Here is a 22050-nt window from a genome sequence, read left to right as displayed (position 1 = left end):
GGAGAGCCGCCAACGTAGACAAAGGGGCTCTCTCCTCTCCCACTCCCTGTCGGACCCCAACCCCTCTCTCAGGGCCTTAGTGCAGGAGCCAGAAGTCCTGATCCCCAACCCTGCCCCACTCGTGGGCTCTGGTCCAATGTCCACTGAGTGCCCACAAGTGCAGGTGCCAGATGCTCAAGGATGAGGCAGGCGTGGGCTGCCCGTGCTCGGCCAGGACAAGTGTAAGGGGATCACAGCGAGGCCCTCCAGCGAGTGGACCAGCCCCAGAGCAGCCACACGGCGCAAGGAGAGGCTTGGGAGAGAAGCCCTGGGTGGGTGCGGCAGGCCGGGGAGGGCCTCTGAAGCATGATGAGAGGGTCAGGGCTCTTTCTCTAAGCAGCATCCTCAAGGCCTCGTGAGCAGGAGGACTCCCCAGGGAGCCTGGGAAATGCAGAGGCCCAGGCCCACGCTGCTCTGAGAGTCATTTAGTGAACCAGAGCTAGGTCCCACGGATAGGGAAGGAACAGGCAGAAGAAGAGGGGACACATTCCAGCTCTATGGGGATGTGTTTAAGGCAGGAGGTAAAGACTCCCTCAAAATGAGGCCAGTCGCAGTGCCATGCAGGATGGAAGGGTCTCCCTTACACAGAACGCAGAGGGTGAACACAGCTAGCCACCGAACACCAAGAGTGTGCGTGTGTGTGTGTGTGTGGTGCAGGTACACACACATGCACACAACAGCCTGCACACATCTGGCACACCCAACCATGGTCCAGGGTCATCCCGAGGGAACAGGATGGGGGAGGGGAAGGAAGGGGAGACATTTCCTGTTTACTTCAAACAACAGTGTTTGGCTTGATTCTGCACTAACATAACATACACTCAACAGTAATAATAACAAAATAAAGCAAGCCACAGGCACTGCACCCCTTCTTCTCATCACAGGAAGGCCAGTACCCAGGCTGCCAGCTGGGCCCTGAGACAGTGAGCATGGAGGGGACACGGCCAGGGGCTCCTGTGAGTGTCTGGGGCCTGACAGCCGGTGCCGGAGGTGGACGAGCTGGGCTGGGGGCCCACCAGTTGCCAGGGGGACCTGTCACTCTCTGGCCAAGTGACCCAAGGTAAGGAAGGTCATCCTAAGGGTGAAATGGCACAACAGATGGGAATGACATCGGAAAACCGGACAGATTCTGACCTCGCAGACTTTGGAAACAGCCTCAGCAAACCACCATACAAATCGTACAACAACTTTCTGTTTTGTTAATTCATTTGCCATTTGAGTTTTTGAGTATCTATGGCTTCCTATGTCCGCAAAGAGTTGGACACGACCGGGTGACAGAGCAACAACAGCAACGGCTTCTTAGATCGCTTTTATAATTTTAGAAAAAGTAGATTATTAAAAGTCTGTAAGAACCAGACTCATCTGTAGAAAGCTCTCGGCTCCTGACCCCAAACTATCGCTCAAAGGGAGTTCTGTGATATTAAATACAATGTATGTGCATTATTAGGAGCTCTGAGATGACTCTAATTGAGGACTTCCTGTGCAGCCCAGAAGTGAGGATAAAGGATGATGCTGTGGTATAAATATCCTCCCCTCCCCGGCACTGGCACACACATAAAGGGCTTTTAACTTTAAGGGCTAGAGAATGCAGGATGTTCTCTGTTCAAGACACAGGCTACTCTTGGAGCAGGAGCAGCTGATCAGCTTGGGATGACGGGGGGCCTTCCTCTGCCAGGCAAGGGTGGGGGGTTTCGTGACTCCTCGTCACGGGCGACCTGTCTGCCAGATGGTGGCCAGCCCTCCGGCTTGGGCCTCACCCCTTCTGGACCCATACTCCTGCATGGCACCTACCACCCACCCCGGCCCCACTCAGGGATGGAAGAGGCTGCCAGGCTTTGTACATCAGTGAGCAATTTTCTTTGAAGCAGAGAACCGTACTGACCCATCAAGATGATCACACATCAAAACAACCACCTTAAAGTGGCTGTTGTCAGAAGAGGCTGTCTCAGAGTACTACTTCAAAAGGTCACGTGCCCAGAGGATTATCAGCAATTTCAAAGCCTGGAGCACCAGCTGCCCAGGTTAACTCCCTTTCTGTGGGGAATTTTAAAAGCATCCAGGCCACAACTTCCAAAATCCTGGATGCACTCAGGAGAAAGGGAAAGAGCTAGGGAGATTATCCAGGCTACAGAGATGTCTTAAACCATTTACTTCCAAGGCTCTCCACCCAGTCAGTGGGGACCGCGGGAAGTGAATCCCCAGCCCCGAAAGAGAAAATTGCTTCATTACTCATGATGCCACCAAAGCCTCTGGCCCAAACCTGCTGATTCCATCTGCGAGGAGTCACCGTGTGCCCGTCAGGCACCCTTTCCCTGCCGCTGGGCAGCACATGGAAACTGGGGCCAGCTACAAGGCTGCTGCTTAGTTCTTTAGTCTGACTCTCTGCGACCCCATGGACTGCAGCCCGCCAGACTCCTCTGTCCGTGGGATTCTCCAGGCAAGAACACTACAGTGGGTTGCCATGCCCTTCTCTAGCGGATCCTGCAGACCCAGGGATCGAACCCGCCTCTCCTGCACTGGCAGGTGGATTCTGGACTACTGAGCCAACAGTGAGGAGACAGATGTCCCTAATCCAGGCTGCGGCCCCCTCCTGCCCATTGCAGTAAACAAGGCTTTCCCTGCCGCACAAGCAAGCTCACCATTGCTACCAAGCAGCACAGGCAAGCAGGCTGCAAAGGCCCTCAGAGCCAGAAGGAACTCTTTACAGTTCACATGCTTTACAGACAACCTGCTGAGCCCCGATCTGAGGTGAACCATACGGGGGTCCTGAGGGGGGTGCCCCAGGGAGTCTGTGTGTGTGGGTGGACACAGGATGCTGACTCAGTGTGGGCATTCTTACCAGACCGCCCAGCTCAGGCCTGAATAGCGTCTCCCAGACACAGAGAGTGCAAAGCATGGACAGGCGGACAGCCCAGCGCCTGTGGAGCAGCCTGCCCCTGGGTCACGCGGGGGGCACGCGGCTCCTGAGGGAGGGAGGGGAAAGAGGAGGGAGGAAGGAGGAATGGAAAGGAAGGCAGACAGACAGACAGAAGGGTCTGTCCCGGCTCCACTTCCCCCTCAGCTGCCGCCCGATCTCCTCTCTCGCCCTCCCCTCTCCTCTCCTCTGAACCTTTTCCAGGCAGGCTCGCCCCGGCCACCCACCGGAGCTGCTCCTGTCAAGGTTACGGTGACCTTGAGGCTGCGCCCTCGGCCCGTTCTCTCTACACCGACTTCCTGGTGATCTCATCTGGTTTTGCGGTTTTAAATGTCACCTATACATGGTGATTCCCAAGCTGGCCTCTCCAGACAAGGAGATCCTTGTCTTAGTCTCACCCCAGGGGTCCCACAAGTGAACACTTGTTCCCGTGCCTGCCACCACCCCCAGCCTGCGTCATTCAGCCCTCCCCAATTCGAGTCAACCCCGACCATCCATCTGCTCAGGCCTCAATTCAGGGGGTTCACTCTGATTCCTCTCTTGCTCCCACAGCCTCCATCCAGCTCATCAGCAAACCCTGTCACTTCTACTCTGAAAGTCTACCCAGAACTTGCCTCCTCACCCATCCTCACTCTCTTGGATTACTATCATGGGCCCCTGTGCACCCCCCAGTCTACCATGGACGCAGCAGCAGAAGACCCTGCTCAGCTGAGTGGCAACCAGCTTCACACAGCCCCCCGACCTCCACTCCCCACCTCCGTCCCCTCCTCACTGCTCCTATGGCAAGGGCCTCCCAGGGCCACCCTTCGCCATCTCCAGGTCTCTGCTGGAAACCTATCTGCTCTCCGAGTCCCCGACCTGTCACCCAACTCTCACAGCACCCCCAACACCACCGACGCCCACTGTCTCCTTTCTCATTAGCCCTGGCCACCAGCTTCCTGCATTCACCACTGCACTGCTGGTTTCCGGCCCTGACCCCGAGCAGCGCGAGGGCAGAGACTCTGTCTGGCTCTGTTCCTGTTGTATCCCAGAGTCTGCACAGTTGTTCAGTCACTAAGTCGTGTCTGACTCTGTGATCCCATGGACTGCAGCACGCCAGGCTTCCCTGTCCTTCACTATCTCCACAGAGCCTGTGCAAAGTTGCACATAATAGATGCTTGTTGGATAGACAGACAAATGGAGAGACAGACAGATAGACAAACGGATGAATGGAAAACCAGATGCCCTGAAGATGGATTCAACTGTGGTCCTCAGGCATCTCTGTGGTACAGAGGAATCCAGCCGTGGTTCCAGCCATTAGGCCAGGAGATTCCAGCCCAGATGACACCTCTCACAGAGAGCACTTCCCTTCCCTGCACAGGGGAAGACAAAGGTGTCACATGGCTGTATTCTCTCATTCAAAAGCAGTGTTCTTTTAGGCTGTGGCTTGAGATCTGGTCCCACGAGTTTGGGCAGACAGTCAGGGAAGAACAGGCCATGTTTTATACCTGTGTATCCTCAAAGCCCCACACTAGATCCTGACACACAATGGGGGAATAAATATTTCTCGAATCAATGAACAGATGTGGGACTACGAGGCGGCAGCTTGAGAACTTATCAACAGCACACAAACTTCTGGTTGAAACGGCCCAGGGACTTCCCTGGTGGTCCAGTGGCTAAGACTCCATTCTCCCAGTGCAGGGGGGGCCCAGGTTCGATCCCTGGTCAGGGAACCAGATCCCACAGGCCACAACTGGAGACCCCACGTGCCTGTGTGTGTGCTCACATGCCTGTGTGTGTGCGCTCCCATGCCTGTGTGTGTGCTCAGTTGCGCTCAGTCGTGTCCAGCTCTTTTGTGACCTCCTCTGTCCATAGGATTTCCCAGGCAAGCAGACTGGAGTGGGTTGCATGACACCACAAAAATCAAAGATCCTGCAGGTCGCAACTAAGACCCAGCACAGCCAAATAGATAAATATTGAAAAAGAAAGCAGTCCAAAACAAAGGACAGGGCAGCACTTGAGCCCTCTGTCTGGAGAGGCGGTGTGTGGACTGGGCCCTGAGCGGGTAGACCCTCCCTCTGGAGGGTGCCTCTCCCCCAGCCTGTCCCCACTCCCCCGACCTGTGCTCAGGCGTGAGCAGCACTTCGTCTTCATTAAGATCCCAGGCTCCGAGGTCAGCACAGTCCAGGAGAAGTAGCTTCTCTTGCTCCTGCTCCCTGCAAGGAGGTGAGAGGTGTCAACCAGGGTCAGCCCAGGGCCTGTTCATCCATCTCCGTCACAGGGCCCCAAGGGCGTCCCAGTGCACAGCCAGGCCCAGGCACGGGGATCAGGGAGCCCAGGGCCCTGTCTCCCTGCACAGAGGCTCTCAAACTCAGATTCCAGCAGTGGGGTCGGGGAGAGGGCCTGCGTTGCCTGAAAGACGACAATTTACACCACACAACTTCAGTGTGAAGAGCTGACTCATTGGAAAAGACCCTGATGCTGGGAAAGATTGAGGGCAAGAGGAGAAGGAGGCAGCAGAGGATGAGATGGTTGGATGGCATCACCACCTCAAGGGACATGCTGCTGCTGCTGCCGCTAAGTCGCTTCAGTCGTGTCCGTCTCTGTGCGGCCCCACAGACGGCAGCCCACCAGGCTCCCCTGTCCCTGGGATTCTCCAGGCAAGAACACTGGAGTGGGTTGCCATTTCCTTCTCCAATGCATGAAAGTGAATAGTGAAAGTGAGGTCGCTCAGTCGTATCCGACTCTTAGCAACCTCATGGACTGCAGCCTACCAGGCTCCTCCGTCCATGGGATTTTCCAGGCCAGAGTACTGGAGTGGGGTGCCATTGCCTTCTCTGCAATGGACGTGAGGTTGAGCAAGTGCCGGGAGCTGGTGAAGGACAGGGAAGCCTGGCGTGCTGCAGTCCAGAGGGTCGCAAAGAGTCGGACACAACTTAGCACTGAACAGCACCACCCTGGGGCCTGGACCTTGCCTCTCTGCTCCCCCTGGGCCCAGTGCTCCCCATGGGCCTGTGCCCATGGCCGCCCTGGGCCTGCCTCTCCGGTCCCGGCAGTAGCCCCCAGGGCTGCTCCTTCCTTCCTGCGCATGCTTGCCCTTCAGTCTGTTTCTTCCCACAGCCCTGAGCGCCTCAACTCCCTTTCCAACCAGCCCCACTCCAGCCCTGTGAGCTGACCCTTACTTTGCAGGAAATCAGCTCCCTCACCTTCGGCCCTGACCACACACAAACTCCGAGGGGCACCAGGCCCCGCTTTGACCTTCTGCATTCTTATTCCCTCCGCTGTTAAAGGAGCCCTGGGAGCCCCACCCCTCTGGCCTCGCCCCGCCCTGTGTGTTCACCCTGGCTTTGCTCACAGGTCCTCCGTTCTCCAAGGTTTTGTCTCCTGCCCAGCTGCCGTCTTGGACTGGTCTAGCTGGATGACTGCCAGCCGAAGGTGGACAGCCCTTGGTCCTCAGGTGCCCAATTCTGAATTCCTCTTCCCAAAACAGGCCCCAGCCACCCGGGGAGAAAGGTCCCATGGGAGCCAGCTCACCACCACTCTCCCTCAGCTCTCACACTTCCTGTCCATTCTCCACAATGCCGCCTGGGCAATCTATCTTAAACACATGGGAAAACCCACTTGAAATCTGTCCGTGATTGACCTTGTGTTCACGAGGCCCCGGTTCACATCTTGGTTGCGGTTCCTGCTCTGGCCTGCCCCCACACTCTGACACAGAGTACTCCAGTCCCAGCATCGTCTGCCCGACATGCCTTTAGATGTGTGGTCGTTCCCATTGCTCTCCCAAATCTAATCCTCCACGGTCCAAGGACAAGGATCCCCTGGGGATCCGTCCCAACCTTCAGGCTGAGTTAGGTGCTCCTTTTCCAGCCCTCTCTGTGTGTGTGCTCAGTCACGCAGCTGTGTTCCGACTCTTTGAGGTCCCCTCTGTCCATGGGCTTCTCCAGGCAAGAATACTAGGGTGGGTTGCCATTTCCTACTCCGGGAGATCTTCCCAATCCAGGGAATGAACCTATGTCTCTTGCGTCTCCTGCACTGACAGGCAGATTCTTCACCACCAGCGCCACCTGGGCTGTGAAATACTAGAATCACTGTGTTCAGTTTCCAGGGGAAAATACGATAATGCATGCCACACGTGTGTTTAACCCTCTCCGCTGGGGCAAGAACATGGGGCTGGGAAAAACAGAGGCCAGTGAGACGCTATTCCGATAAGAACCCAAGCATCCGACAACAGCAGTGCCTCTCTCTATGCATAACTTCCACAAAGGGAGCGTGCAGCCTCTGAGCAAAAGCAACCTGAGAGACAGGAAGAGGACGCAGAGAATAAGCCTGTGGTCAACGCGCTCCTGTCAGACCAAGTGCGGGGCCAGGGTGAAGCCCACCTGTGCCCAGGCCACCCCAGTCCTCACGGACAACGGAGCCGTGGGATTCTAGTCTCTTCACTGCAGACGGGACCTCAGTGCAAGCCAACCTCGTCATCTGCTTCCCAGGGGAGAAACAGCACTTGTACTGGTTTCCATCCCCCCACTGTGCCTCCCTAAGGGACTTCCGGTTCTGATCCCCTGTGACTTTCGCTTTAAGAAGCCAACTTCAGGCTTCCCTGGCGGATCAGTGATAAAGAATCCACCTGCCATGCAGGGCACAGGGGTTCGATCCCTGGCCCAGGAAGATCCCACAGGTTGCAAGACAACTAAGCCCAGCCACAACTCCTGAGCCTGTGCTCGAGAGCCTGGGAACCGCGACTACGGATGCCTGAGTGCCCTAGAGCCCTTACTCTGCAACAGAAGCCACCGCAACTAGAGGCCAGCTCGCGGAGACTCTCACCTCAACGGGAGAAAGCCCGTGAGCAGCAGCGGAGACTCTCACCTCAACGGGAGAAAGCCCGTGAGCAGCAGCGGAGACTCTCACCTCAACGGGAGAAAGCCCGTGAGCAGCAGCGGAGACTCTCACCTCAATGGGAGAAAGCCCGCGAGCAGCAGTGAAGACCCAGCACAGCCATAGCTAAACAAATCTTTTGTAAAAGGAAGGGAAAAAGAAACCGACTTCTACGTGAGGACAGGCTCACTGTAATCCCAGGGGGAGGGCAGGTGACCTAGACCAAGCGCTACAGGAAAACTGCTCAGGGGCTGGCCTGGGCCAGGGCGCAGGGAAGGCCAGCTCCTTATGCTTGTCCCCGACCCCCCAGGACTGTCAGAGCCATTGTCAGGCTGCACGCCTCAGTGTCAAAGCCGCCTGTTTGCTCCACTTCCCTCGAGCCCTTGGATGGGAGCTGAGTGAGCCCTAGACTGGCAGGAACTGGGCAGAAGGGGGCTCAGGTGAGGAGAGAACCGGGAGCGAGGTCTCTGGACGAGGTCTGGAGCGGCGCTGTCCACCTTGCAGATGCTGTCCTCTGACCCCCTGCCACTCCAAGCGCTGGTTATTCACCAGGGCACACGGGGCACTCACTCGGGAGGCCCGCTGAGGCGGGGAGGGGAGTAGGCTGCTTTATCCTGGGAGGAATTTGCCCTGAGTCTTTGAGTACAAACGAACGCTGTAAAATTACCGCTAACCTCAAAGAAATGAAGACCCTTTCCGCTTACCTCTTCTCTTGCAATAAGTAATCCAAGCTGTTGACATAGCACCCTGAGCTCCCAGAGGCGAGCTGGCGAAACCATACAGGAATGGGCACCAAAGACAAAGACAGAGGGAGAAAAAAAACTGATCAATGTTAAGCCCTCTGTTTAGTTTACTTTCCTGAACAGGCAGTACATTCACTCAATTAAAACAATAGGAAGGCATAACGGCACACAGCCCAAGGACTTCACCGCCACCCCTGGCCCCTTGGGCCCCTCCCCACAGGTGGCCTCAGTGTCCACTGCTGGAGACCCTGTTCACACAGAGAAGCAATCAGGAATACATCAGACTCTCCTTCAACACAAACGGTAGTGTAGTACACCCGCTATTCTGTACTGAGCTCTGATTTTCAATTAACAATACGTAATCAGGGTCATTCCATATCAATACTAAAGAGATGATTTTTAAAAAACCACCACTTCCATGATATTCTGAAGTATGATAATGACGTAATTTACTAGTTCCCTAGTGACAGGCATTTTGGTTACTGGCAATCTTGGGCTATTACAAATAAATAGGTCCTGTTCTTAGAATACATTTCCTGGCTCTATGGGCGCTCAAATGTCCCCATAGTCTTCCCAGCAACCACAGTTTATTCCCAGTAATGAAGTTCATCACTGAAGTTTCCACTTTGGAATTCCCAAGTCGCTGGACCACAGTTAGCCTGAGCCTTTGTGCCTGACCTAGCCCAGATCCATGACCTCAACCTGGGCTGCGAAAGCCTTGAGGGGCCCCGCACCACCCTAAGCATTTCTTTTAGGAGTTAGGGGCAGAAATAAAGGGGGAGACAGCCCAGCCTCGGGGGCCCAAGCTCCCAGTCATGAGGGCCCAGGGCCTGGGGTGAGGCCAGAGGGTGTGGAGAAAAAGCTATGCTCAGGGGGAGGGGGCCGAAGGAGGGCAGTTGGGGTGTGGCTGAAGACGACTGGCCACAAAGAGATGGCCTGGCGATGACTCTGGAGAAGCGGCCAGAGAGGGGTGGTAAGGAGGGGAGGCCCCGGCTTACCGAGGTGTGGGCACCCATCCCAGCAGTTGCAGCCTCTGGGCTGGTCCCTGCCACGTTCCAGAACGGCTGCCCCAGTGAGACCAGGCCTCTTCGTTGATCCAGGTCCTGGGGCTCCTGCTCTGACACCTCAGGGCGCTGGTAAGCTAGCCTCCTCAGGGCCCGAGGACCTGGGGCTGGGTCCCCCCTGTTGGCCTGTGGGATGCTCAGGTTCAGGAACTCCACAGGTGGCGGGCTCCAGTCATTGGAGAACGTGTTCCCGGCGGCCTGCATCTTGGGCTTTTTTGACGACTTGGAGGCTGGAGCAGAGGTGGGACTGCAGAGGCGCCGGGTGGGGTGCGGGAGCCCCTGGTACAGGCAATGGTCGAAGCAGCTGCCCTTCAGGGTGGGCAGGAGGATGGGCCTGGTGGTGGCGGCCTGGTCATCTGTGGATGGGACACAGAGCTGCGGTGTCCCCAGTGGCTCACCACCATCCCAGCCCCTGGGCCACTCTGATGGAGGAAGGGGCAGCAAGCAAGGGGAGACTATCAACTGGGTTTTCCACTCCCTCGTGGCCCCAAACCTGTACAGGTGGGAAACACCTACCTTCTCTCCAAGGAGGGTCTAGTGCCGCCTCCCCGGGCCTGGCCTTCGTCAAGCCCCTCGGAGTTTTCTCCTGGAAGGAACCACCTGTCAGGCGAGGCTAGCCTTTGAAAGGGCGGAGCGCTTGAGAGGAGGGCCCTGGGCCCCTGGGTGCCTGGGAAGGAACTGCCCTCCTCCAGCTCCACGCCAAGGACCCAGCACGTGCTCCGTGAACAGCAAGCTGCTAAGGTCAAGCAGGCGCCATCTGACCTCTCATTTCAAGGATGTGATGTGCAAGTGCACAGACATCAGCATTTAAAAACCTGTATGAAATGAAAACAAGCACAGCCCAGACGAAAGGCCACATTCTGAAACAATACCCTGGGACTTCCCTGATGCTCCACTGGTTAAGACTGTGCTTCCAATGCAGGGGGTGTGGGTTCGATCCCTGGCTGGGGAACTAAGATCCCATATGCCACGCAGCACGGCCAAAAAATAAAAAATAAAAATGAGTGCTCGCTTCGGCAGCACGTATACTAAAATTGGAACGATACAGAGAAGATTAGCATGGCCCCTGCGCAAGGATTACACGCAAATTCATGAAGCGTTCCATATTTTTTTGTCATGGAACATGTTCTAATAAATCATTCTCCTGTTGTGTGGCAGCAAAAAAAAAAAAAAATTAATTAATAAATAAAAATGAAACGACATCCTGCGCATCTTGCTTGCTTGGTGTCGCCCCCGTGAGGCTGTTTGTTAATAAGGGGCTGGACAGGGCTGTCTGGTCCCTGTCATCTCCCCAGCATCAGCACAGACCTGGCACACGATAGGCTGGGTGCATTTCTGTTCAATGAATGAATGATTTCAAGAGACCCTGGGGCTCCAGTAAGCCTCCTCCTGTGTCAGCAGCTGCCTGTCCTCAGCTAAGGTGGACCCAGCCACATACACAGACATCTCTCATCACAGCAGGCCTGGGCTCAGACAGCCTGAAACGCAGATGAAAGGCTAATGTCTGAATGACTACTGATCAAAGGAAATGACAGTTTACAAAAAAAGCTCAAATACTCACTCAACAAGGGTTCAAACTCAACAATAATAACAGAAACCCAAATCAATATGACTATGAAGTATTAAATAAGAAAACAATAATAAGCTCAAAAATGTGTAACAACGAATGCTGGCATGGCTATGAAGACCTGCATGACCTGCATGACTGTCTAACTGGCATATTTTTTCCAGAGAGTAATTGAACAACACAAAAATCACTGCGAGATGTCCAAATCAGAGAGTCAGGAACCCCGGAAATTTATCCCTCCACAAATGCAATAATTAAGCTGGAAAAACCCGTCAGGACCAACACTTACGGAACTCTGAAATCTAATAAAAAACTAACAACAGTGAGGGGAGTGTTCAAAGAAGAAGGACCTGCTAGATGTCAGTAAGCCTGTGCTCTGCCTTTCGATCTGACCTTCGCAACACCCTCAGCTCCCAGCTCAAGGGCAGTGGTGGGGGCAGCATCAGTGGTGTGGCTTGCTGGTGCCAGCAAGGCAACAGAAACTTTGTTCTTGAAGAACTGTGGTTGTATGTGTTGACCTGTTTTGCAGCTCCCAAAAGAATCCACTCAGGGTCTTGCTTTGGTTTTACACCCACTCCCCGACTGGAACTTTCTTAGGGCTGGAGTGTCCTGGTGGCATTTGTTGAAATCATTTAAAGATAAACCTACCAGTCATAGCCACCTGGGGCAAGGAATTGACAGGTGGCACAAGCAGCCAGAGAGACCAAGTGGCCCAAAAAGGAAGGGGCTGAGGAAGCAGATGATGGAGAGAAAAAAAAGTTTTAAAAAGGTCCCATGGGACTTCCTAGGTGGTCCAGTGGTTAAGATGTCTCACTTCCGATGCAGGGGGGCATGGATTTGATCTCTGGTGTTGGAACTAAGATCCCACATGCCAGTGTGATATGGCCAAAAAAAACGGATTAATAACTAAACTATAAATAACAAAAAAAAAAAAGAGAGAGAGAAAATGAGAAAATTCTGGACTGAAAAATATTCCAAATTTCTAAAATAAATAAAGTGAGTGAAGTCGCTCAGTCGTGTCCGACTCTTTGCGACCCCATGGGCTATAGCCTATCAGGCTCCTCCGTCCATGGGATTTTCCAGGCAAGAGTGCTGGAGTGGGGTGCCATTTTCTCCTCCAGGGGAGCTTCCCGACCCAAGAATCGAACCCCGGTCTCACACAGTGCAGGCAGACGCTTTACTGTCTGAGCCACCAGGGAAGCCCCAAAATAAATAAATAGTTCCCATGTAGAGCAGAGTGTCTAGAAAGCCACACGCACACCCAGGACTAAGGCATGCCAATGAAAGACTTGGGAAACCCATAAGCTTTCTCCTCTGTTCATTGTTGTTATTGTTGCTTGGTCAACAACAACAACAAAAAAGTTGTGTCCGACTGTTTTGCAGCCCACGCGACTGTAGCCCACCAGGCTCCTCTAACCGTGGGATTTTCTAGGCAAGAATACTGGAGTGGGTTGCTATTTCCTTCAGGAGATCTTCCCGACCCAGGGATCGAACCTGTGTCTCCTACATCGGCAGGCGGATTCTTTACCACTGAGACTACTCATTAGGCTCCACATAATTTGGGAGTGAAGGGTAAGGCAGAGTTGCCACAGGCCTGGCTAAGTGTGGAAGGGAGACTCCAACTCAGAACCAACCTGCAGACCCTGGAAGAGTTTCGTCATTGTTTGGGCTCTAGGCATTTCAGGAAATCTATAAAATCGCCAGCTGGCCATAAAGCTAAAGGAACAGTGACTTTGTTGACCACATACAACAAAATAATTGTCTTTTGGGCTTCCCTGATGGCTCAGATGGTAAAGAACCTGCCTGCAATGCAGGAGACCTGGGTTCAATCACTGGCTTGGGAAGAGCCCCTAGAGAAGGGAAAGGCTACCCACTCCAGTATTCTTGTCTGGAGAATTCCATGGACTATATAGTGCATGGGGCCACAAAGAATCGGACGTGACTGGGCAACTTTCACTTACAAAAATAGTTTTGAAAAGTCATTACATGAACACTATCACTCACAGCCAGTGGCAACAGTGAACTCTTATTTCCAGAGTTACTGCATTATAATATCTAAAGACAAGAAAACTGCCCCAAACCAAGCAAATGCTTTGGTGCTCAGAAGTCCATGGAGATGATAAGATAAAATATAGAAAGAATCAGAAACTGCTGATACAAGGAGACCAATTCCATGTAAAAAGCTGTGTGCAATGAGGGGATGGGGGATGAGGGGGTGGGAGGGGGAGGCTATGTTCTCTCTTTCAAATCAGTTTCTTTTCTGAGCACAAGTGCTTTCTGTGTCTTCCTAACAATGCGGAGCTCACTAAGTTTAGGAGACACAGCAAAGCCTTTGTTCCAGTCCAGAGTTGCTGGCTTTTGCCATTCCACTTTCAAGATCATGACAAGCAGCTCACTCTGGTCCCTGAGAGCTCAGCAGATGGGAGGATGATGGGGTTGCCAAGGGGTGGGCCATCCTGATGAGTGAGGAAGCTGCACTTTCATCCCCACACTGAGCCGGGGTGGGGTGGGGGTGTTTGCTCTTCCTGCATCACTCAAGTGCACAGTATCTCCATGCTCCAGTGTCAAACCCAGAAGGAAGCTCAGAAAACCAGGCGGACTTCCCTGGTGGTCCTGTGGTTCAGCATCTCCCTTCCAATGCAGGGGATGTGGGTTCGATCCCTGGTCAGGGAGCTAAGATTCCCACGTGCCTTGGGGCAACTAAGCCTATATGTTGCAACTAGAGTCCACACATCACAATTAGAGAATGAGTGCCACAACTGCTGAGCCCGCGTGCAACAAGAGAAGCCAGGCACCACAACAAAGACGCAGTGCAGCCAAAAGAAAAAAAAACTAGGTTGTCGACGCTATCGTACATTTATGTGTCAGCTTGGGCGGCCTTAACAAAATACCATAGGCTGGGGCCTTGCTTAAACCACAGATTTATTTCTCACAGCTCTGGAGGCTGGAAGTGGCAGATCCAGGTGCTGGCAAGGCAGCTTGCATTCTGAGGGCTTTTGTGCTTTGTGGCGGGACTGCCCTCTCTCTTGACCTCTCTTTTATGGACTCATGGGACAGGGAGTGGGACGGGGCAGGGAGAGGGAGAGAAAGGGAACCTAAGTGTGGGTGCTGGTCTCTTCCTTTGCTAAGGTCACTAATTGCAGTATGGGGTCCCACCCTCATGACCTAATCTAACCCTAATTTCCTCCCAAAAGCCGCATTTCCAAATAATATCACATTGGGGGTGAAGGCTTCAGTGCAAGCATTTGGGGGGAGATGGACACAGTTCAGTCCATCGTGATATGCAATATATCAAACATTACTAGGCTAGGTACCAATCAAATGAATCAACTTGAATGGACAATACACACGCAGAAAAGGGAACCACAGTGAAACACAGCTCGATGAACTTTCACCAAGTCAACACGCCCAGGTAACCACGCTGTTGTCGCTGTTGTTTAGTTGCTAAGTCATGTCCAGCTCTTTCGAGACCTCATGGACTACGGCCCACCAGGCTCCTCTGTCCGTGGGATTTCCCAGGTGAGAATACCAGAGAATTCCTTCTCCAGGGGATCTTGCCGACCCAGGGATCAAACCTATGTCTCCTGCATTGGCAGGCGGATTCTTTACCAATGAGCCACCAGATAAGCCCAGGTAACCATGAAGCAGGTCCAACAAATAGCATCCAGCAGCACCCAGAGTCCTCCTCACACTCCCTCCCAGTCAGGCCTCCAGCCTCCGCTCGAAAGGCAGGGCTTAACCCCGCAGGCCTGCCTGCCCGTTTCTGAGTAACGCGTGAACGAGCCACGCAGTGTGGACTCCTCTGTGTCCGGCTTCTTTCGCTCAGGCCCATGTCTTCACGGCTCTGCAGGGTTTCATTGTGTGGATACAGGCTCAACTCTTCTACTCCAGATGGACGTAGCCATTGATTTCGGGTTTTGACTACTATGAATAATGCTTCCATGAACACTGTTACACCTGCATTTTGTATACACATAGCCACATACCCACACACCCAGCCACATGCACTTCTGTTGAGAATGCACCTAGGTGTCAAATTGATGGGTCACAGGAACAGTTATGTTCATGTGTGGTAGAAAAGGTCACAGGATTACAAAGAGGTAGAAGGGGTGGGACCTCCCTGATGGTCCAGTGGTTAAGAATCCACCTGCCAATGCCAGGGACACATGTTTGACCCCTAGGCTGGGAAGATTCCGCAGGCCTCAGGGCAACTAAGCCCGCGCACCGCAGCCACTGAAGCCCACATGCCTGAAGCCCCTGCTCTGCGACCCGAGAAGCCACCGTAAGGAGACGCCTGTGCACCACAACTCGAGAGCAGCCCCTGCTCATCGCAACTGAAGAAAGCCCGAGCGCAGCAGCGAAGACCCAGCGCAGCCAAAACTTAAATAAATAAGACAAGGCACTCCACAGGACCCGCACCCAAATCCCTCCAAGGTTAATATTTCACTATGTTTCCTTTATCGCTGCCTCTAACATTCGTGTGCGCACGTGTGTGTGTACATGCACAATCTCGACACTGCTGAAGAGTACTGGCTACTTTGTAGATTCTATACATTTGGGTTTATGTGATGCTTCCTCATGACTGGGTTCAGGTTATATGTCTGAGGCAGGAACATACAGATGCAGAGGTATGTCCTTTTCAGAGCCTCCTATCAGAACGCACAGATGTCAATTTGTTCCATTAATTATGTCACTATTAATAACTTTCATCTCCTGGCAAAGCTGATATCTGCCAGGTATCTCCACCAGCATATCACTATTTTCTTTTTGCTGTAATCAGTCAACACCTTATGAGAAGATCCTTTGAGACTATATAAACACCCTCTTTCTCATCATACTTTCATTTCCTAGTTTCAGCATCAATTGATGATTCTCATCTCAACTTTTACAGGAACGGTTGAAAACTCGTGTTTGTTTTTAATGACTTCACATTTTGCAAAGATCTTACAGTAATAACCTGTGCATGTGTGCTCAGGCCCTTCAGTCATGTCTGACTCTTTCTGACCCTATGGACTATAGCCTACCAGGATCCTCTGTCCATGGGATTCTCCAGGCAGAAATACTGGAGTGGGTTGCCATGCCCTCCTCCAGGGGATCTCCCCAACCCAGGGACTGAACCCAAGTCTCCTGTGTCTCCTGCATTGCAGGCAGATTCTTTTACCATTGAACCACCAGGGAAGCCCACAGTAATAACCAGTACTTCTCACAAATCAAATGGGAACTGGAAGATCATTAGACAGTTCAGTCATTCAGTCATGTCCAACTCTTTGCGACCCCATGGACTGTAGCACACCAGGCTTTCCTGTCCATCACCAACTCTGGGAGCTTACTCAAACTCATGTCCATAGAGTCGGTGATGCCATCCAACCATCTCATCCTCTGTCGTCCCCTTCTCCTCCTGCCTTCAATCTTTCCCAGCATCAGGGTCTTTTCCAAAGAGTCAGTTCTTCCATCATCAGACGTTTACCATTAAAACATTCTCAGAGTCCCCTTCAAAGATTAAAAACAAACAAACATACAAACAAAACACAGCAAACTGGTGGTGGCACTGGAGATGGCTGCATCCTCAGGCAAAGTATAACCCTCCCCTGAAGGCCCGAAAGGCGTCCAAAGAAGACAGAGGCCACCTCTCCTCAAAGTCTCCACTTCTGTACAAGCACCTGCAGACAGTCCTGGTGCAAGCTGAGGAAAGACGTCTGGCATGCTCAAAGCATCTCATTCTAGAAGCAGCACACAAGATCACCCAGGGCAGGGGTGGGGGCAGGATCAAGGGTGGCAGATCTGGAGGGCTCTGGGGTCAGCTCGTGTCTCCTCTGAAGACAAAGAAGAAAATGAACTTTGGTCCATGTCTCCAGGACAGTCTCATTCCTGTCTTTAGTTCTCCCCAGGCTGGGACCTGCTCATCTGCTCAAACACCAAACCCAGCACAGACAACCTGCTACACCAGCTGCAGTCCTGCTCTCCTACGGCTTAACTAGCCAGGCTCTCTGGGGGCAAAGTCACCAAGCGAACTGACATAGAAGCAGGTTCTAAAATTTGTAAGCAGGCTTTCATTGTGTTGTTTAGTCGCTAAGTCTTGTCTGACACTTTTTGCGACCCACGGACTGTAGCCCACCAGGCCCCTCTGTCCGTGCGGTTCTCCAGGCAAGAATACAGGAGTGGGTTGCCATTTCCTTCTCCAGGGATCTTGCTGACCCAGGGATCCAGCCCGAGTCTTCTGTATTGGCAGGCAGGGGTGTTTTTCTTTTTCTTTTCTTTTACTGCTGCGTCACTAGGGAAGCCCGTAAGTGGACTAAGAAGTCCCAAAAGCTCATTCTGAAAGCTGAGGATTAGAAATAACAAAGATGAGGGCCGGAGAGAAAGACAGCCTCCAGGTTAGCTCACAAACTCAGCAACCCAGCAAGCAGCTGCACAGAGGACTGAGGACCGTGAACGGAGTCACTATGGGATGCAGACTGACCTGGGCACTGGAAGACAACTCGCCCCAACGTGCCCAGTACAGTCCCACTCAGCAAACCCAATTTAGCAGGTCTGATGCATCAGGCCTTGCGTTGAGCCCTCAGACACCAAGGAAGGGGAAGAGCAGGTCTCTGCCCTTGAACTTGCAGCAGTGGGAGGTGTCTGCCAAGAGACAGACCCAGGGTCACCAAGACTCCAGCAGATGATGGAGTCTGGGCCCCACTGCCCCCAAGAGGTGTATTCAGATTGGCTGGCTGTGAGCAGCTCGTGGGCTAGGGCCACCTGCCCAGGGGCCAGCTAAGCCTGGTTGCCGCAAAACACCTGTCCCGCAAAGCTACTGCACTGCCAGTGGTTGTACAGCAGCCCAACTTTCCCTATAAAGGAACACAGCCACCAGCTGTTTCTTTCCTCTCCAACCCACAAAGGAATACGTTTTCATGCTTGTACCTGTCGCTCCTGGCTTTTACCAGCCCCCTCCCTCCAGTTCCTTAAAAACATTAGCATCTTCAATGAAAAAATGAGCCATGATGCTGTTAAGTCTTTTCAGTCGTGTCCGACTCTGTGCAACCCCATAGACGGCAGCCCACCAGGCTCCCCCGTCCCTGGGATTCTCCAGGCAAGAACACTGGAGTGGGTTGCCATTTCCTTCTCCAATGCATGAAAGTGAAAAGTGAAAGTGAAGGCGCTCAGTCGTGTCCAACTGTTAACAACCCCATGGACTGCAGCCTACCAGGCTCCTCCGTCCATGGGGTTTTCCAGGCAAAAGTACTGGAGTGGGCTCCCATTGCCTTCTCCAGAAATGAGCCATGGTACAGTCTAATAAGGGGTCATCTTTCCTGCCTGAATCGCCAACTCTGAAAACTGCAACTCATCGGAGCTAAGATAATTCTGATTTTAAAAGTACTGTGGGGACTTCCCTGGTGGTCTGGTGGTTAAGACAAACCAGGGGCACTGGTTTGATCCCTGGTCTCCCTGATCAGGGAACTAAGATCTCACGTGTTGCTCCGTGTGCAAACAAACAAACAAACAGAAAAGCACCGTGACTTTCTGTTCAACGAAGAAACATAAAAAGCTGCCAAGTGAACGACAGCACAAAGGAAGTCACCATCCAGCATGGGACCCAGCTCAACATCGAGCTGTGAAAATGTGAGCAAAGATGCATTCCAGAATCAATGAAAGCGATAATTACGGTTAGTCAACAGGGTCCAAGCACTGCATACAAGGTGTCAAGACAGGAACGCACCGGGGAACAAAAGCGATGCTGCCAGGGCCCTGCGCCAGCCACACAGGGAGACACACTCATCGTCCAAACTTTACTTCTGTGGCCTCCTTCCCCAGCTCCCACCACCCGACATCCAGGGCCTGTTCCTCCTCGTTCTCACACATATTCTTTCCAGGTTAAGAAAACCATCTTAGGGACTTCCCTGGTAGTCCAGTGGCTAAGACTCCAGGTTCCCAAGGCAGGGGGCTTGGGTTCAATCCCTGGTAAGGTAACAAGCTCCCACGTGCCGCAACTAAAGACAGTGCATGCTACAACGAATATCGAAGACCCTGCACGCCGCAACTAAGACCTGACACGGCCAAATACATAAATATTTTTTAAAGGAAACCATCTCTGAGCATGGGCCTCTGGTCCAGCCATGCTCCCTCCTCCCCAGTCCAGCTCAGGAACTGGGTTCCATCTTCCAAACACACCCCACTGCAGGATTAGTGCTTCCCCAAGTCCCTCAAACCCCAGCCCAAAGCTGTTAATGCTTGGCCTCTGTTCCCAGCCTCTCCCACTCTTCAGCACGCTCTCACATGTGATTTCAGCACATCACCTCACTTTTTTTGTTCTTTTACCTTCCAGGCTACAAGAAAAATAAAACAATCTGTCTTAAAACGTGACTACCAGGCCAAATAATTATAGGTACCAAAGTGTTTTGAGCCTTTGGTATATAAAGAGATCCAAGATTAACTCAGAATATAACTGTGCTTCTTATGAAGATCACTTCTTCAAGATGCCATATTCCTAACACCATGCTTTGTATCTGTCCTTTTAAACAAATATTTAATAGCTCAGGAATGTTAGGGCAGAGGCCGCCATCAGCAAGGACTCAGCTCACAATGTGAAAGATGAAGCGAGATGAGTTTTACCCACAAAGAAAAGCCAAACAGTCTCCAGCATCATAAACCACACATCCATCAAACTGGGAACAGGCTGGGAAGTTCTAGCCTTTCTGGGAAGAAAAACAGCAGTGACCCTTTGTGCCCTGGGAAACATGAACAACAAGCAAACAACAACAAACCATCAAATCAAAACATAAACTGATTCCAAATCAGTCTAAAGAAATTTCACCCAGCAAAGCAAACCGTGGCTTGGCGACTGCGCCACCGGGGGAGACGCGGGCCTGGCCCATCTTGGTCGAGGCAATCCCTATAACCAGATCAGAGTCAAACGCAAACACGCAAACACACCCGTGGAACAAAGGAATCCATGAAAATACAAGACAGGAGGAGAGCTGACCAGCGCTGGGCTTGGGACCTACTACGGTTGGGCAGGGGCGGGGGGGGGGGGGGGCGGCGAAGTGGGGGGGCGGGGGGGCGGGGGGAAGGAGAGGAGGGAGGAGAGGGGGGAGGAGAGGGGGGAGGGGCGGGGGTTGGGTACTGTGGCTGCCATGCCGCTTGAGGATCTTTAGCCTCAGTCTCCTCACCTGTAAAATGGAGCTGACCAGCCTACCCCCCGAGTCACAGGACCGAAGGCCACACAGGGAGCCCACACCACGGAGGCCTGGTAAGCGGGCCTCGGGAGGGCCTGGTTGGTGGCAGGGGCCCCGGCCAGCTACTGGGGAAAGGGAGTGGGTAGAGGCCTCTAGGGTGCTGGGGGTGGAGGGCGGGGGACCGGCGGGCCGGGTGGGGACAGGCGCGGGCCTCCAGGGCCTCCCCGCGCCCAACGCTGACCTGGACACAGCAACAGTCCCTCGGCACACGCTCCGCCATGGCTGCTCTCGGCGACCCCTCACCCCGCCACTGGCAACGCACATGCGCAGTCCCGCCACGTGTGCGCCACATGCACGCCCTCTAGGGTGCGCGCCTGCCCTGGTGGCTCCTCGCAACAGCCTGCTTCGCTCCCGCTACTACTCAGACCCCACCCCCTCGGGCAAATCCCGGAGGAAGTCGCCAAATCCTAGGCTCGATGGCTTCCATTTTACGGTTGAGAACACCAAGGCCCAGGGGGAGAGGGCCACTTTGCCAAAGGCACACAAACAGAAGGAGGTGGCTTCAAGATTTCATTCCAGAACAGACCTGCCCTTCCCACCTCCTTGGTCCTTTTTAAACTGTGAGACCCTACAGGCCTGGTGTGTTGAGAACATTCTGCTCATAACCAACAACCACATTATGATTCCTCACATGTATCTGAGTGTGTATGAATATCCGTGTGCACTTTGGAGAATGCTGGCCCTCAGATTTACACTCAACAATGGATTGAGCCCCAACCCAGTGCCTGGCACTGAGCTGGGCCATTTACACATTATTCCTCTTTATCCTCTGCCAGTTCTGTCATCAGTTAAAACCCGCATCCTGCTCTTCTGCGGGACTCAGTCAGGCATCACAAATAACTTATTAAAATGATCCTCTGGCATGGTTTTTAAAACAGGTTAGTGGTAGAGCTGCTGCTGGAACTCTGGGGAAGCCCATACTCTGCGGGAGCCCCTGTTCTGGGGCCAGGGTGTGATGGGTGGGGAGACAGCAGCCCCACTGTGCTGAGAGGCCCTCCCAGCAACATTGCTTCTTGATTTTCTTTGATTAATACCTCTAGGAGTTTGGACCCTTTAAGTCACCTTACTTCCAGTTGTCAAAAGGGATAATGTGGAGCTTCAAAGGATCCTATCTGAATTCCTTACTGTTTTTTTTTTTTCAGAATTCCTGCTATTTTAAATGTTTTAAACATATATAGTTTAGACCCATTTTAATGAACATCATTTCTAAGTTTAAGATAGACAGGCAAAATTGAAAATAACTTACACAAGAATAATGCTTTTCAGTATATAAATGCTTCCTCCAATTTTACCTCTTCACAGCAGGCTGGAGGGCATTATTATTACTTTCATTATTCAAATGGAGAAACTGAGGCTTGGAGGCCACCAACTTGGCTCAGGGCCGTAAGTGGGGTCATAAGAGGCAGCACTGAAGCCCAGGACGCTCCGTGCTTCTGGTCGATCTTCCTCCACATTTCCTAGGGTTTTGCCTTTGTTTTAGGGGCCTGTTGGCCTTCTTCTTTGTTTGCACTCAGGCTCCGTGTCCTTGAGGCCATCTGCAATCTTCCCAGAGGATCCTGAGAGAGAAAAGGAGGTTTGACCAACAAGGATGCTTCAATGGCTCAGGGACTACAGGAGAGGACCTCTGCAGAACCCGGCCATGTGCCAGCTG

The 22050-nt window shown here is 52.9% G+C and overlaps 1 protein-coding gene and 1 non-coding gene across 2 annotated transcripts in view; one reads left to right on the top strand and one right to left on the bottom strand.

Moving 5' to 3' along the window:
• FAM178B (family with sequence similarity 178 member B) overlaps nt 1-20619 on the bottom strand; it is a 106891-nt gene extending 86272 nt beyond the window's left edge. Inside the window, exons 1-5 of the mRNA XM_068967376.1 lie at nt 20526-20619; nt 19979-20056; nt 9549-9970; nt 8512-8573; nt 5053-5148 (exon numbers count right to left, since the gene is read on the bottom strand). Of these exons, the coding sequence (XP_068823477.1) occupies nt 5053-5148; nt 8512-8573; nt 9549-9970; nt 19979-20056; nt 20526-20619 (752 nt within the window). The remainder of the gene's footprint in view (nt 1-5052; nt 5149-8511; nt 8574-9548; nt 9971-19978; nt 20057-20525) is intronic.
• On the top strand, nt 10619-10725 carry LOC138093289 (U6 spliceosomal RNA). Its single transcript, XR_011146034.1, has one exon. It is a non-coding gene; the product is annotated as a U6 spliceosomal RNA (small nuclear RNA).
• Nucleotides 20620-22050: the final 1431 nt, after the last annotated feature.

This window comes from Capricornis sumatraensis, chromosome 1 (assembly GCF_032405125.1).
Source record: "Capricornis sumatraensis isolate serow.1 chromosome 1, serow.2, whole genome shotgun sequence".
NCBI classification, from domain to species: domain Eukaryota; kingdom Metazoa; phylum Chordata; class Mammalia; order Artiodactyla; family Bovidae; genus Capricornis; species Capricornis sumatraensis.
This window is presented reverse-complemented; position numbering and strand designations above follow the sequence as displayed.